Below are 16,515 nucleotides of genomic sequence, written 5' to 3'. Positions count from 1 at the left end.
GCTTTAGCCCCATCTGGTGGACCCGCACTGCGCTGCCGCCGATAGTGCGTCCGTTAGTCAGATGAAGCTTGCCCAATGAAGCATCTATTAATTATATATAAAAAAGGAACTTCATAGAAGAGACCAGTGGTGGCGCTACAAGGTGTTCAGTGAAATTAGGAACCACCTCTCCCTTCACTCTCTCTCTCTCTTTCTCTCGGGGTGTGTTCCAGACAATGCGGGCTATCACTTGTGTCACTTTGAGGCGAGACACTTCTGAAACACCTGCTCACAACAGCCCTTCTGTTTTGTTTTCTACAAAGGTAAGCGCAGCAAAAAAACTTCTGTTAGTCGTATTTGCTTCATGCATCAGTGATTTAGAAATAAGTTTTAACTTGTTGATCTACATTTTATAATCTCCATGCAAAATAAAGAGTCAAACTATCGCGTAACATTCAGAATTTACTATGAGAACTTAAGTTTAAAAAAAGAAAAGAAAGAAATTAAACGAAACTGAAAGTGAGTGGATTAATTTTAGGTGATGGATTGTGTTTCATTTGCTTATTCACTACAAAATAAAAACGAATAAAAGAAACATCTTAAAGAAAGCGGAAGATCGTGAGGAAGAAGGAAAGAAGAAGGAAAAAAAAACACCGTTTTTTTTCCCAGACAGTATTTGAGTTCAGTGTTGAGACCCAGTTCATCATTTTTATTGGACATTTTCTTGAACGCTGGGCGGATAGTCGAGATTAGTTTTTGCGGACAGCCGAGAGGAACAAAAGAGCTACACAACTGGCATGACTGTCGGAGTTACCTTTTAAACTCTTTCTGACCTGATATGATCACGAGTATGTGCAGCATTTAATATATAAATATAATTTATTGTGGTCACTAGAAGGGAGACTTTCTCCTGCGACAAGTTTCACTTTCCATTTGGGTGCTTCCCCCTTTCACCTTTCACCTGCAGATGCAGAAGTGGGTTGTGATCTGCTGGGCCGTCCTGGCTCTGGTTGGTGCTGATGTGTGTCCAGATGCAGGAAGATGTGAAGACGGTGAAACTTGCTGCAACAGCCCATCAAACGGCTACGGATGCTGCCGATATGAAAACGTAAGGCTAGGTGTGACTATGCCACCATGCATGGTGGAAATGGTGATCTTGAGTATTCACTTCCGAATAAGTAGTTGTTTTATTTAATGCAGCTGACCACTTTCCGCAATAATATGCAATTTTAGAGTGACAAAAATCCACACTGTATGAAAACACGTAGACTTGGGTTTATGTTCTGCACTTGAACATAATAAAAGTGACACCGATTTAGGAAAAATTTTCATCATCTATCAAACAGCATCATTTTGTTTTCTGTAATTGAAATCTATCAGCTTTGATAAAATAATATTTGTATGGACAATTTAGTTCACACCCACTAAATCCAGTTCTGTAGAGTAAAAACAGCTCAGCTTATTATCCATCAAGTATGTAAATGTATTAACGAGTAAATAGATGTATAGTGTTCATGTGTTTGCAGTAACTGGATCAAATTGTTTGTATATACATATTTTTTAAATAACTCCAAAATTGCAAAATTAAGGAATTACATCCTAACTTACAGGGCAAAGTTACAGCACACGTCAGCTTCAGTATGGGTAAATTGTCCCTTTGTCAGTAGTTAAATGCACATATGAGATAAACCTTCACTTGTCCTTTAAAATAAATATAATTAAGCAGTGATACTATTCATCCTCAGTAGTGTTTTACTACTTTTAAACACCAGATAAAAGCTAGTGCCACTTTCAGCCAGTGTGATAGCTGTTTCAAACTTTGTTAGTCAAAGTGTTTCTACTACTGCTGTCTCCTCAGGCCGAGTGCTGTGATGATCACGTCCACTGCTGTCCTGCGGGCACAGTCTGTAATACAGCCTCATCTGGCTGTATGAATGCCACTGTATCCATCCCCTGGGTGGAAAGAACTTCCGCCGATCAACCCACACTCTCCAAAGTAACATTAGTTGCTTTCTGTCATGAATACAGATTTAATAATTGGGGTGGATTAGCAGAAGTAATGCTGTCCCTTTCCCCCACCCTCTGATCGCTCAGTCCTTCAGGATGATCAAGACGTATATGGGGGAGGAAGATGACAACATCTGCCCCGATCTGTCACGATGCCCTGCTGAGTTCTCCTGTCTGAAGGGTTTGACGAGGTTTGGCTGCTGTCCTCTAGCTCAGGTAATCAAAACATTACAGATCAGACATGCTTCACATATTTTAGTTACACCACACAGAAAAACAAGCTGAGTGATCATGCAAAGCTTTTATTTTGGGTACATTCCTTTGAAGGAATCTTGAATCTGAGAAGGGCCTTTCCATATATTTATATACACACCAGTCAGCCACATCATTAAAACTACATCATCCTAATATTGTGCAACCAAAACATCTCTGATCTGAAGAGGCAGTCACTTGGGGTCTCTGAAGGATTCCTCTACTAGGAAGGGTGACTGGTACACAATAGAGTAACTTCCACTTCACCCAGTGCACATGTATCTCCTGCAGAGCTGTTCCTCACTAATAGGACTTAGAAGATGTTGGGTCTCATTTTGCATATTTTCTACCCCCGTAGTTATTGTCATCTTCACTTAAATGTGGTGCATTTCTCTCTGTATCCAAATTATCCAAGCTTCCACTTCCATTAAAAGATCCCTGTTTGTTACTGTACTTTGGACAAGGCTTCCCTACACATTTTAGATATGACATTTAAACATCTTTCAGTGTTGCTGCACATCTTGAATCACAACAATATAACAAAGGTTGGTGCTGATTTGGTAAAGCCTTATCTCTGCGATCCTAAAGGGTCATGCTAAATGAACACCAAGTTTTTTTTCCCCCTCCTTTCCACAAACTCTTACGAAGGAGTTTAAGGGACACATTGAGAAAAAAAAATGTGCATTTTGAGAATAAAGTCAAAATTTTGAGAAAAAAGTCAAAATACTATTTTGAGATTAAAGTCGTCACTTCAAGTTAAACAACTGCCACAGCTGCTATGCCCTCTAACAAAATGTCTTGGGTAGATGAAACAACTTGATCAGCTGTCTTATTGTGTCTTGTGATTCTGCATGTCCCCTCTGTACTGCACGAAGGTGCAACCATCGATATCCTTGCATCTGTCCATTGCCAGTTTGTGTGTTTTTTCCTTCTGAGCAAATGCAGCTTTCTGCACCATCTCTTTAAAGTCCTCATACTTATCACTACATCATATTTATGTAATAAAAGATTTCTAAAATAATTTCTTTGTTACTAAAACCGATTCTAAAGTATAGTTTCAATAACTCATAACACAAGACATTTTGAAGAGGGTACAGCAGGCGTGTTGTGGCAGTTTTTTGACTCCAAACGACAATTTTAATCTCCACATTTCAACTTTTTCGACTTATTATCAAAATGCACAATTTATTTATTTTTTCTCAATGTGGCCCTAATACTTCATCATAAACTCTAATTGTTGCAGTATTTTCATAAATGTAGCTGTATGAATTTCTCTAACTTGCCCCAGAGGCAAAACTAAAAAAATGCTGTTATGTTACTGGGTTACTGTAAGAAGATTTTTTTTTTCCATGTTTTTCCAGTTAAACAACATGTATTTCAGAAGACTTTTTCTTTATAATTTTAGATCATTTGTTTAAAAGGAAAGATTATTATTATATTAAATTATTATTATTAAATAAATAAATAAAGGGAAAGATCTGACTGAGACTGGCTCAGATCTACAAATCCTTTTGTTACGAATGACCAAAACGTAAACATTTTGGCCAACACCAAAGCAACATTTATTTATGTCTTATCTCACTTGTTTTAAATTTTCTTCTTGAACTTTAAGTTTGAACCCATATCTTTGTAAATGTCCAAATTTATAGCTAAAAGATTTTTCAAGTGATAAGCAGCAAATAAAGACTTAAACCATGTGATCGAGGCCATGAAGAAGACACCTCGCGCAGGAATAGTTTACTTCCTGTCTAAAGAGGATGTGTCTTTGATGCTTTGCATAGTTGCTTAAAGTGTTACACTTTACTGAGGACAGTCAGTGTGTTGGAATAGATTTTTGCTCTTATCAGAAGTTTAATGCACACTCACCTGCCACTTAATTAGGTACACGTTGCTAGCACAAGGTTGGATCTGCTTTTGCCTTCAGAACTGCTTTAATTCTTCATGGCATAAATTCAACAAGGTGCTGGAAACATCCCTCAGAGAGTCTGGTCCACATTGATACGGTAACATCACACAGTTGCTGCACATTTGTGATGTGAATCTCCAGTTCCACCACATCCCAAAGGAGCTGTGATAGTTCAGATCTGGTGGCCATTGAGAGCAGTGAACTCATTGTCATGTTCAAGAAAACCGTTTGAGATGATCTGAGCTTTGTGACATTGTGTGTTATCCTGATGAAAGCAGAAGATGGGTACACTGCAGTGATAAAGGGATGGACATGGTCAGTAGCAATACTGATGCAGGCTGTGATGTTTAAATGATGCTGAGTTGGTACTAAAGTGTGACAAGAAAATCACCAGCCTGAACCACTGACACAAGGCAGGATGGCAGTTGAAAAGGTGTACCTAATAAAGTGGCCTGAGACTGTAAAAGCTGTCTCTGTTTGCTTACTAAAAAAAGCAGTTGTCAGTTTGTTGCTCTGCAGTTAACAATGAACCCTTTTTTCCTCTTTGAAACTGTTCATGAATTCCTCACTGCTAACAGGGAATCTCCTGCCCTGATGGCAAACACTGCTGCCCCAAGGGCCATGACTGCAGCGCAGACAGCCGTGCCTGCATCAAAAAAGGTAAGATTCCCCCCACCTTAGTATTATACTTTAATCTTATTGCTATTCCTTTTCCTATTTTGAATTTTGATACTCCCGTGATGTCGTCACAGAGCTCATGAGCACGGTTCTGTGCAACGACGGTGTGTCCGAGTGTCCGGATGGTACCACCTGCTGTGAAACTACAGAAGGCAAATGGGCATGCTGTCCAATGCCAAAGGTACAGAATGTTATTCCATGCCATGAGTGAGATGAAATTATGGATTTGCATGTTTTCCCTTGACGTACAGTTATCGTTACTTTATGGTGTTTTATCCGTGTGACACTCATTTATTCTCTGAGCAGGCCGTGTGCTGCAATGACAAGATCCACTGCTGCCCTGAAGGCACCACATGTGATGTTGAACACTCCAAATGCATCCACCCGTCTACTAAGAAAGAGACGCCCATGTGGGCAAAGCTCCCTGCCAGACTGAGAGCAGAGTGGGAAAACCAGAAAGGTCAGTGAAGATGTATTTTTCTGTGAATGTTTATCTTACTTCCTTGTACGTTTCTTGTTAATTGTGTAAGTGTGTATGTGTTTATTTAGCCTGATATCTGTGTTTCAACTTTCAGAGGGTAAACAACTGGCTGCGGAGGCTGTCAATAATACAGGAACAGAAAACGTCCTCAAAGTCGCCACAGCCAATCCACTTCCTCCATCTGGTAAGGGAATAAATGTGTCATCTGTTGCTAAGGCAGCTGCAGCTCAGACCATCCTTATGCAGAAAATAATGTGGAACAATGACACACATGAAAAAGCACCTGATTTATCACAAGACACGTAAAGAAACCACAGACCTGTGTTTTCATGCATGACAAGGGTTAAAATTAGTTTTAGGGCTCAGGTTTAAGAAGTTTTTGATGAGTTTTGATTTAGTCACACTGATTCTGACTTAATGCAGGTGTGCCAGTGTATGCATGACTAATGTTCATATAAATCTCTCTCTTTTTTTTTTTTACAATATTTCCTGTTGCAACAAGATGAAACTGGTGCTGATGGGCAGGCTTGTCCAAGCTAAAATTAAATATCACAACAACCGGCCTGCATGCAATGTGTTTGATTTAGTAGGTTTTTTTTTTTTCATTACCAAGACTGCTAAATACTACAACATGTTTCAAATGCTTGTTCTAAAACATCAGTGTAGCTCATGAAAAATATGTGTCAAAATATTACAGGGCTGGCAATCTAGTTTGTACAGATACCTGTTAATCAGAGCTAAATAACATGCAAATAGAAATACTAGAATTTTACACATCTTGGATGTGATGTTAGTGCAATTAACCAGGCAGAAAGCCATATTATTATTAGTTAAATATTTGTGTTTATAAAAAAAAAAAAAACACTTCAAAGAGCACCAACACTACAAGTATGGTTGAAAGGTCCAGACCTGTGAGTTGATTTAGCAAAGGTGAAGCATAAGTGAGCCTCACCTGCACTGACCAGTCACTCACATCAGCCACTTGAACTCAGTTCAAGTTAGGGTATGGCTGAGTAAATAAATACATACAAGCATAAATAACCCACGGTTGTTATGAAGGGCTAACGCAACTATGGAGACAAAAAACACTTTTTCTACCAGCCTCTAGACATGTTTATTCCTGCTGCTGAGTGGAGCATTTAAACATGGGCGTCTATGGGACTGACTTTCTCTATGAGTCAGCCCCAAGATGCCACCAGAGGAAACAGTATTAATGTTCCAGTTTAAAATTGAGAAACTATGTGACACATCAGGTTACTACCACTCAGCCTCAATGCTTTGTTTTCATGGTGTTGCAACAGAAATCATCACAGTAAAATATCTATCAGGGTTTGAACCTGTATGTGGAGTTAATGTACAGCCCACCACGCAGTGCCGAGGCAGATTCAGAAGCCAGAAATACTTCATATGTCATCCATCAGCTAAGCAGTTTTCACATCTTTAAATAAGACTTGAAGTTCTCCTTAATGCATCATAAAAGTGATAGCTTTCTGTTGCTGTGTTCAGAACCAAGCAGCAAACCTCCAAAGATGAAAAAAAAAAAAAATCAACCCAATGTGAGAAGTGCTAAAAACAAAACCAGCTCTTCATTCAGACTTACTCTGTGTTTTGTGCAGCGAGCACAGCAGGACACATTTCTCTGATGAACTTTAACTAAATCATATTGCATCCTCTTGAAACTAACCACCTCTCACTTGGTCAGTGTGAGCACACGAGTGTGTTCTCTGGGTTGCATATTTGGTTTCATTTAGTTTTTTGGCCTTTTTTGTCAGTTCAGATAGACAGGAAAGCGGGAAGGAGAAACAGGGGAAGACCCGTGGCAATCGGCCAGGACTCAAACCTGCACCAGCCGCACAGCCAAGCAGCGTACATGGTCGCCTGCTCACGCCCTGAGCTATCCTGGCGCCCTGGTTTCATTTAGTTTTATTGATCACCATCAATCATCTTGTCCCAACACAACTGTCTGTCTGGCACTCATTTTGACAGTTACCCCACGTGTTTTAAAGCAGGCTTCTTAAGACCACAACAGGTATTCAGTTCAATTGAGTTTTAAATTTTATTTATATAGTGCCAATTCACAACAACAGTTGCCTCAAGGTCGAGACCCTGCAATGTTAGAAAGAAAACTCCAACAATCAAGTGATCCCTGTGAGCAGCACTTGGCGACAGTGGGAAGGAAGAATTCCCTATTAACAGGATAGTATATCTGGCAGAGCCAGGCTCAGGGAGGGGCAGCATCTGCAGACAGGGAGTGAAAAGATTGGAGCAGAGAAGCCTGAAACTATAGCTGTATAACTAAGGGATGGCTAGGGTTAACTGATCCATCCCTAAGTGTAAGCTTGATTAAAGGAAAGTTTTAACAGTAAAGGGAGTGTCCATCCCCTAAATCCAAACTTGGACTTGCACTACTAGTGTTCACAAATTGCACATGGTACATTTCATTAATTATAACATGGAACTATAACTCTCATGAAGTCCAAATTTTGCAAAATTTCATGTATAATAATCGCTGGTGGGTTTTGATCATTGTCATTAGTTAAACATGCAACAGTAATTTCAAGTAGCTCATGACAATAGATATTACCTCTGGTCAGTCAAAATGTTCTCACAATGAGGGCAGTGATGAAAGATGAGTGGATTTATTTTGCCTAAATGTCTGTTGGTGTTTTTGTCCAGGCAACGATGTTCCTTGCAGTGATACAGTAGCCTGTCCTGATGGCACCACCTGCTGTAAAACCCAAGAAGGTGGCTGGGCTTGCTGTCCTCTGCCAGAGGTACAGTATTACCATCTATCCATCCATTTTCATAACTGCTTGCCCATTTCATGGTTGGAGGGGAGGGCAGAGCTTATTTCAAAATTTCTATCTAAAGTTTCAAATGTTTCTAGTAATTGACAGTTTTCTGATTGTCCTGGCATTTTGTTTCCAGGCTGTGTGTTGTGAGGACTTCATACACTGTTGTCCAAAAGGGAAGACATGTAACCTGGCTGCTCAAAGCTGTGATGATGGCCTGCTCTCAGTGCCCTGGGTCAAGAAGGTCCCTGCAATCATAAAGCAGAAGCTCCAAGTGAAGGATGTTCCTTGCAATGATACAGTAGCCTGTCCTGATGGCACCACCTGCTGTAAAACCCAAGAAGGTGGCTGGGCCTGTTGTCTTCTGCCAGAGGTACAGTATTACCATCTATCCATCCATTTTCATAACTGCTTGTCCATTTCAGGGTTGGAGGGAAGGGTGGAGCTAACACATACCAATAGGGCTGCAAGGATTCCTTTAATAATTCGATTATAAAAATCCTCAACACAAATTTGTTGCTTCGATGGTTCATTTAATCTCTGCAGCACTAAGGTGTCCCTGTGTAAGCAGAGCGTTTCACCCACATTAGCAGCATTAAAGTTCTCCATCGCTGCGATGGATTTCTGTCATTTGGAAAAAAGGACTCTTATAACAGAGTGGATCATCGCTGACACGTTTTTCCATGCCTCAACTGCTCTCTACACTCGTGCGCGTGTTTGTGTGTATTGTGCTCTCTGTGCTGGGATTTCCAGCTGTGGACAGCAGAACAGATCGCTATCACCACAGTTTGCATTGGGATGCCACCATTAGCACTAGCAATCATTTGGTAATGGCGGAAAACCCTGTTCAGTACCAAGGGGATCTGTCAAAATATTTGTATACTTTAATCCCTGATTAGTGACTAAAAATAGACCTGCACTAGAAACATATGTAGGAGGGTGTGTGTGAATACAAAGCATTACAACATTAAGTACATGCAGCTCCCAGTTCTTTTTCTTGTGGTATTAATAGTTGACAAACCAGCTTAGAGCTGCATTATTGCCACTCACTGGACTGGAGTGTGGATCAGGATTCGGACAAAGAAAGAGAAAAAAACCCAACTAGATTCTTTCAATTAAACCAGTTTTCCTCACAAATTTCATCAACTGACCATAAACTTGCAACAGAGGCTTTTTAAGAAGGTCCTCCAATGTGAAATTAATCTTCAGCTGTTTAAACGTTTCCATCAGTTCCTTTCTGTCCCAGTCATAGGCCCAGCACACTAACAATACATGCTGAACTGATTCAGGTTCACTGCAGTGCATACATTGTCCGTTTGGGTGCTTGCCTATCAATTGCAGTGTTATTAAGACCTGTGTGACCTAACTTCAGACGGGTGATTATTATCTCTTATTTCTGGTTCCTACACACTCTCTTCCCATGACCAACATGTCTTTGAATGTTATAAAGATGCCTTCCTGTTTTGCTAATGTCCCAGTGCTCCTGCCAAAATCTTTGGATTTGACTATTAATAATGCTCTCAATTTCAGCTTTGCTAAACAGTATCTGTAAATCAGCTGATTGCAGTTTCAGTGACTGTTTTGCCAGTATACCCACATCCTCATTACCTTCCACACCCACATGTTCTGGAACCCAAAGAAACCCAACCTTTACACCCCTATTACACAGTCTTTGCAAATTATAATATATTTCATATATAATATCTAATCTGCACAAATTCCCAGATGTATGCGGCCCCCAATTTTTCAACAAAAACACTAATAACACAACAGTAGTAGTTGTTTTATGTGCAGTCTGTCTGCATATGCGCGGCAAGCTCAAAGAGGCGGAGCCGTTATCGAGACACACACAGGTGGAGTGAATAGAAATGTTTTTCTAGCGTCTAAAGCAGCAGAGTTTTTTCCTGTAACCACCATTAAAACCTTTACTGGGCAACAGCTGGAGGTCCTTCATCAACCATCTGATCAGCAAGTGTCAACGTGAAGGAAAGAGAACTTTGTAGCTGCTTCATCCACCGCTGTTTGTGTCACACAGTGAAAAATCTGCGATTAAGCTATGGAAGTTATAATATGCAGATGAACTGTTAATACAAATGTATTTCTTATCTGATTACTTGAGTAATCAATGGAATAATCCATAGAATACTCGATTACTAAAATAATCGATAGTTGCCGCCCTACATACTACACAAACTCATGTGCCATTTATTTCAAAGTTTCTATCTAAAGTTTCAGATGTTTCTAGTACATTGACAGTTTTCTGATTGTCCTGGCATTTTGTTTCCAGGCTGTGTGTTGTGAGGACTTCATACACTGTTGTCCAAAAGGGAAGAAATGTAACCTGGCTGCTCAAAGCTGTGATGATGGCCTGCTCTCAGTGCCCTGGGTCAAGAAGGTCCCTGCAATCATAAAGCAGAAGGTCCAAGTGAAGGATGTTCCTTGCAGTGATACAGTAGCCTGTCCTGATGGCACCACCTGCTGTAAAACCCAAGAAGGTGGCTGGGCTTGCTGTCCTCTGCCAGAGGTACAGTATTACCATCTATCCATTCATTTTCATAACTGCTTGCCCATTTCATGGTTGGAGGGGAGGGCAGAGCTTATTTCAAAATTTCTATCTAAAGTTTCAGATGTTTCTAGTACATTGACAGTTTTCTGATTGTCCTGGCATTTTGTTTCCAGGCTGTGTGTTGTGAGGACTTCATACACTGTTGTCCAAAAGGGAAGAAATGTAATGTGGCTGCTCAAAGCTGTGATGATGGCCTGCTCTCAGTGCCCTGGGTCAAGAAGGTCCCTGCAATCATAAAGCAGAAGGTCCAAGTGAAGGATGTTCCTTGCAATGATACAGTAGCCTGTCCTGATGGCACCACCTGCTGTAAAAACAAAGAAGGTGCCTGGGCCTGCTGTCCTCTGCCAGAGGTTAGCACTGAACTAAAATCAGTTTTTACACATTTTGCAAAAGTACCTTATTAATACACACCAAATGCTAAATTTACTCTAAAACATGCATCTTGTACAACAACTAGAGACCACTGAGTATCATATTAATAAGAACAAAGCTGACTTTCAGTGACAAAGTTATAATGCATGCCTATGCATTTTATTTGTCACATACATATACATTACATATTTTGCTTAGCTAAGTTACAGCTAGCTAGCTAATGTTTCCCATATTAGCTTTGCTTTAGACCACTATGGTGGCACAGTGGTTTAGCACTGTTGTCTCACAACAAGGTTTCTGGTTTGAACTTTGGCTGGTGTGTAGTCCCTGTGCCTGAGTAGGAATCCTCCCTGTGCCCACTGGCTTCCTCCCACAGTCCAAAGACATGCACATTAGGATCATTGATGATTCCAAATTGTAGGTGTGATGTAGATGAAGTGCATAGGAAAAAAAAGTGCTGTATGAGTGTATGCTTAAAAATTTGACTTGTAACTATAAAGCATTGTAGATGGTCAGTATTACTGGGGAACTTCTGTTTGTACTTGAACTTGTCTGCATGCATGCAGCTGCCCCTTCACATGTCTGTGACTGATTGAACTTCTATCCTTTTGAATAAAAGGCGGTCTGCTGCAACGATCACGAACACTGCTGTCCAAGTGGCACCACCTGTGACCCGGCCTCCCTCTCCTGCCTGAGCCCATCAGCCTCAACGCCTATGCAACAGAAGGTGCCTGCATTTACTACTGCAGCACCAACTACAGCGGAGCCTACAACAAAGAGCCCAGTAACAAGCTCTAACCAGGAGGAAGAAGAGAACAAAGAGGAGGACGCAGAGGAAGAGGAGAGTAAAGAAGAAGAAGAGGGCATGATTAAATGTGATGCCCACACCAGCTGCCCTCAGTCAACCACCTGCTGCTACATGGCTGTGTTTAAAAAGTGGGGATGCTGCCCACTGCCTGAGGTGAGCTTTGCTACATCACAGCATCACTGACCTCCAATGACTCTTCTATCAGTTATTCATCAGTAACAAGATTTATCTCCTCCCAGTGGCATATTTGTCTTAACACCTTAATTTTATAAAGATAGGAGGTACAAAAAGCTCTACACACACACACACACACACAAAAATTCTGTCATCAATGAAATCTGCAATTTTACACTCTATCAAAGCCATCGTCACAGGAATGATTAATGTCTGTGCAATAACCACATCTTTGCAGTTACACTGTGGTTATTGTGCAAACCTCTGCGTGCATAGACTAAATATTTATGTGGTAGTTTTTCAGCTCAAGTTCTAATTATAAACAAATTACAGTGTTTCGGTTGCTCAAATGTTAAAGTTCAAAAAGCACCGTAAAGTAAAATAAAACAAAATAACCTATAACTACACTGAGTCTATGACGTACTGCTTTTAAACAGTAAGACGAAATTGTCAGTTATTACACACCTTAGGCTATTTGTATGTACAGAGCAGATAAAAACACAACAATGGTGCAATTAAAAGATGAAGAAAAACCCAGTCAGAGAAAATATGGTAAGTGTGGATCATAAAAAAGTCAAGCTCTTCAAAGCACTTCAAAACATCCTGAAGAAGAGGCAAGAGATGCTGAAAGAGGATTAGGTAGTTTGTTTTAGACGTGAGGCGAGGTGGGGGATCACACAGATGAGTGAGCAGTTATGAGGCCATCTGAGGTTTCTCACTTCTCAAGCTGCTTTCAAAGCTGCCAGTTAAGGAAAACTGGCCACCCACGCTGCAGTCACGATTGAATGTCACCTCAAAAAGCACAATTAGAAATTATTTTTAGCCCTAATTTGCATGATGATGTCCTGTTTTTTACACATCTGTTCTGCACTGGGGACTTTACCAACTACAGGCCACAGTCACACTTTCCTCTGGTTGCCACTCTGAATTTATAGTAGTCATCTATTAATTTACTTGTAAAATAGAATTGCAGCATCTTTGTTCTATGCTGTCTGTAACCTTTTATTGTCAATAAAAGAAGAAGTGAAAAAGCAGAAGTGATGATGTGAAAGTCAGCACTCATTCTTTCACTTCTCCCCAGGCGGTGTGCTGTGCTGATGGGAGCCACTGTTGTCCCCAACAGTATAAGTGTGATGAGAGTCGCACCTCGTGTACAAAAGGAGAAGTTGTGATTCCATGGTACACCAAGATTCCAGCCACCACCAATATCCAGGCTGAGCCCACGTCTGTGCAGTGTGACAGCGCAAACCTGTGTCCCGAACAAACCACCTGCTGCCGGCTGTTCACGGGCGAGTGGGGCTGCTGCCCACTGAAAAATGTGAGAGGAAGAAAATATCATATACTCTGGCAGTAGTAGGGTTTGCCTGTGTAAAAAGGGGAGTATAATTCACGTTAACTTTGTGCCTGCAGGCTGTTTGCTGTCCAGATAAGGAGCACTGCTGCCCGCAGGGCTACACCTGTGACATCCTGTCCAGGTCCTGCCAGAAGCTCATCATGATGCAGCTGGAGAGAGTCCCACTGACACCGGTGTATCTCCCTGAGCCCCAACCCCAGCTCAGTCCATTAAAGCACAATAACAAGTGTGATGACCAGACCAGTTGCGCAGATGACGAAACCTGCTGCAGGACTTCGGCCACTTCCTGGGGCTGCTGTCCATCTCCTAACGTATGATATACAGTGATGACTTCTGTTTCCTTCCTCCTGCGTTATTTTAACTGGCAGGCAGAGCTGAGGACAGTCAGGAAGCTGATTTAAATAGATTTATGTCATCAAGGATGCCAAAGTTGCTTTATATGCTTAGTTCAGAAAAGGGAGGCTAGACCTGCGGACCGTTTCCAGCTGTAGAATTGCTCAGAATTTGTTAGTTTAAAATTTGGTAATGACACTTCTGTACTTTTAAACTAAAAGGCAATTCTTCACTTGCGTTGCAGCATGTTTTAGTAATACCTTTAAAAGGATCACAGCATCTGAATTGTCAGGTTTCTTGAAAAAAAGGGGAGTTTGTAGTGGTTAACTAAAGCACCCAGTTGTTTCTTCCACCTCGAGTGTTACAGGCCTTCCTCCCTCTGTCCTCCTTGCAGGCGGTGTGCTGCAGCGACATGAAGCACTGCTGCCCGACCGGGTACACCTGCACCGATGAAGGCTCCTGCATCCAGAACTCCAGGCTTTACTGGCCCAACTGGCACGTGTTCCTCGCCAACAAAAGGAGAGCTCTAATTGTGTGAAAACATCACCTCTAAACTATTCATAGTTGGTTTTTTTTGCATGCAATGCACTAATGGGGAAGGGATTTTCTGTTAATTTTTAAAATGCTTTGTTCTTTGATGACACTTTGAAAGCGATTTGCACTTCAGTTCTTCAATTTTGGAGTTGAAAGTTTCTGTCTGAATGCACCCAGTTATATAGATGACCATGTGGGTAACTTATTTTAAGAGTGGCCATTGTTGTTCCAAAGACACTCAGTTTAATACTTATAATGCTACTCCATTCACAAAGTAAGACAACTGAAACACTCCAATGTGAAAGGATGATATTCGCTGTAAGTCGTCTGTTTCTCTAAGATCTGCTGCATCTGCCTTCTGTTGAAAGGTTCACTTCTTTGTCAAAAATCAGTCACAGATTAATTCAGTATCTTTTATCATTTTGAACATGACAAACATGGACTGTGGTTTTGTTTCACCACATGGTGAACAAACAGTAAATGTTTACACTCATTCTTTGTAATCATTTAATGATTTTGTGGTCTGATCACTCATTAATTTTTATGGTTTTGTGCATTGGATTAATAATCTGTCCTAATGAGGAAAAAATTAAGAAATTCTTGCTTGGGTCAGCTTAAACTGTCAGAGTTACATTTTCCATTAAATCAATAAACGAAGTGAAGTAGTGAAAGTTGTCCAGTTACTCATTGTGGTTTATTGGGAAGGTTTCTGCCAAAAACAAATACAGTTTATGCAGGCTGTTATAGTTCTAAATTAATGTGTCACAATATAAAGATATACCTATATCTATATTGTTCTTTTCTATGAATATAAATAAATGTGCTTTTTGTCACATTAAAAGAAGGCAGTGTAAATGGTATAAAGAAGGAAGTGCACTAAAATTTAAACGTGAATGATGATCTGGCCTGTTTTTCCTTATCCTTCCGGAATCGAATTTTTTTTCTTCACCAGGTTTTTTATTTAATTATTTTTATTACAGACCAGTTTATGATATGGGCTCATGCCGCCCCCTGTCTGAGAGCAGTGAGAATTACAGCAGAAATAGAACTAGACACATTTCTAAATAAAAGTTTGACCTAGAGGAAATATTTTTCTTAAATATAAAACAAATCCAATTTATTAAAAGTTACAGCAGCACAGCAACAGGAATAATAATAATAATAATAATAATAATAATAATAATAATAATAATAAACGATATTAAATGGAAAATATTAAAATGCTCAACAAATGATAAAATCTGTAAAATTATTTGTTAAATGAGTCCAAAGCTTAAATTTGAACTCTGGGAACAATGATGTGTTTTATATGTGTGAAAACAGACTGTGATCTAAAGCTGGAGAAACTGGTGAGATCAGGCTTTTACCAACTCAGGCTCCTTTCTGAGGTCAAGCCCTTCTTATCTTTTAGTAATTTTGAAAGAGTTATACACGCTTTTATTTATACTAGACTTGACTACTGTAACGCCCTGTACATGTACGTTGGTATAAACCAGTCCTCTCTTTCACGCCTTCAATTGGTCTAGAATGCAGCCGCTCCCCTTCTTACTAAAACTCTGCACATCTCCCCTGTGCCGGCCTCCCTTCACTGGCTTCCGGTACGTTTTAGGATTGATTTTAAGATCTTATTGGGTTTTTTTTAATCTCTAAATGGGCTGGCCCCATCATATCTCACCGAACTCCTAACCCCTTATGTTCCCTCTAGGTCACTGAGATCTGCAGACCAGCTACTTCTCAGTATTCCTAAAACTAGGCTTAAGAACAGGGGGGACAGAGCTTTCTCAGCCATAGCCCCTAAACTATGCGCTGTTTCGTTGTTTTTTATATTTTAGATGTGTGTGTGTGTGTGTGTGGGTGTGTGTGTGTGTGTGTGTGTGTGTGTGTGTGTGTGTGTGTGTGTGTGTGTGTGTGTGTGTGTGTTTGGTGTATTTATTTTATTTTTCCTATGTACAGCACTTTGGTTAACTCTGTTATTTTAAATGTGCTTTATAAATACATTTTGAATTTGGATTTGGATATTTATTGAAGTATTTTAACAGTACTCCATTTATGCTCGCTCCTTGTCTGTAGTGCTAGATGCTGAAGTAACCTACCACGAACGCACCTTTGCACCTTGAACGCAACACGGGGATGAGCTGTAAATGTAAGCCGACCATGGGGTGACATAACTATCCAGGTATCTCTATGCCATCACTGGGAGTAACATCAGGCTGCAGCACACGGAAAATGACCACACTCCATAATAATATGCATAAACCTGCCGATCAGATTTAATTACG

The 16,515-nt window shown here is 40.4% G+C and overlaps 1 protein-coding gene across 2 annotated transcripts; it reads left to right on the top strand.

Moving 5' to 3' along the window:
* Positions 1-35: 35 nt before the first annotated feature.
* Positions 36-14,883, top strand: grna (granulin a). 2 transcript variants are annotated; one of them, XM_030735124.1, is made up of 16 exons: positions 36-302; positions 947-1,087; positions 1,838-1,975; positions 2,074-2,202; positions 4,723-4,804; positions 4,897-5,003; positions 5,129-5,282; positions 5,398-5,487; positions 7,980-8,077; positions 8,232-8,468; positions 10,383-10,619; positions 10,775-11,011; positions 11,653-11,994; positions 13,097-13,333; positions 13,426-13,680; positions 14,097-14,882. In XM_030735124.1, the coding sequence occupies exons 1-16, from the start codon at positions 216-218 to the stop codon at positions 14,238-14,240; spliced, it is 2,715 nt and encodes a 904-aa protein (XP_030590984.1). In that variant the 5' UTR covers positions 36-215; the 3' UTR covers positions 14,241-14,882. The 2 variants fall into 2 exon arrangements, with proteins under 2 accessions (XP_030590984.1, XP_030590985.1); XM_030735125.1 differs by lacking the exons at positions 36-302; positions 947-1,087; positions 1,838-1,975 and having other exon boundaries at positions 2,154-2,202; positions 4,723-4,803; positions 4,895-5,003; positions 14,097-14,883.
* The last annotated feature ends 1,632 nt before the right edge of the window (positions 14,884-16,515 follow it).

This window comes from Archocentrus centrarchus, chromosome 8 (genome assembly GCF_007364275.1).
Source record: "Archocentrus centrarchus isolate MPI-CPG fArcCen1 chromosome 8, fArcCen1, whole genome shotgun sequence".
In the NCBI taxonomy this organism is placed as follows: domain Eukaryota; kingdom Metazoa; phylum Chordata; class Actinopteri; order Cichliformes; family Cichlidae; genus Archocentrus; species Archocentrus centrarchus.
This window is presented reverse-complemented; position numbering and strand designations above follow the sequence as displayed.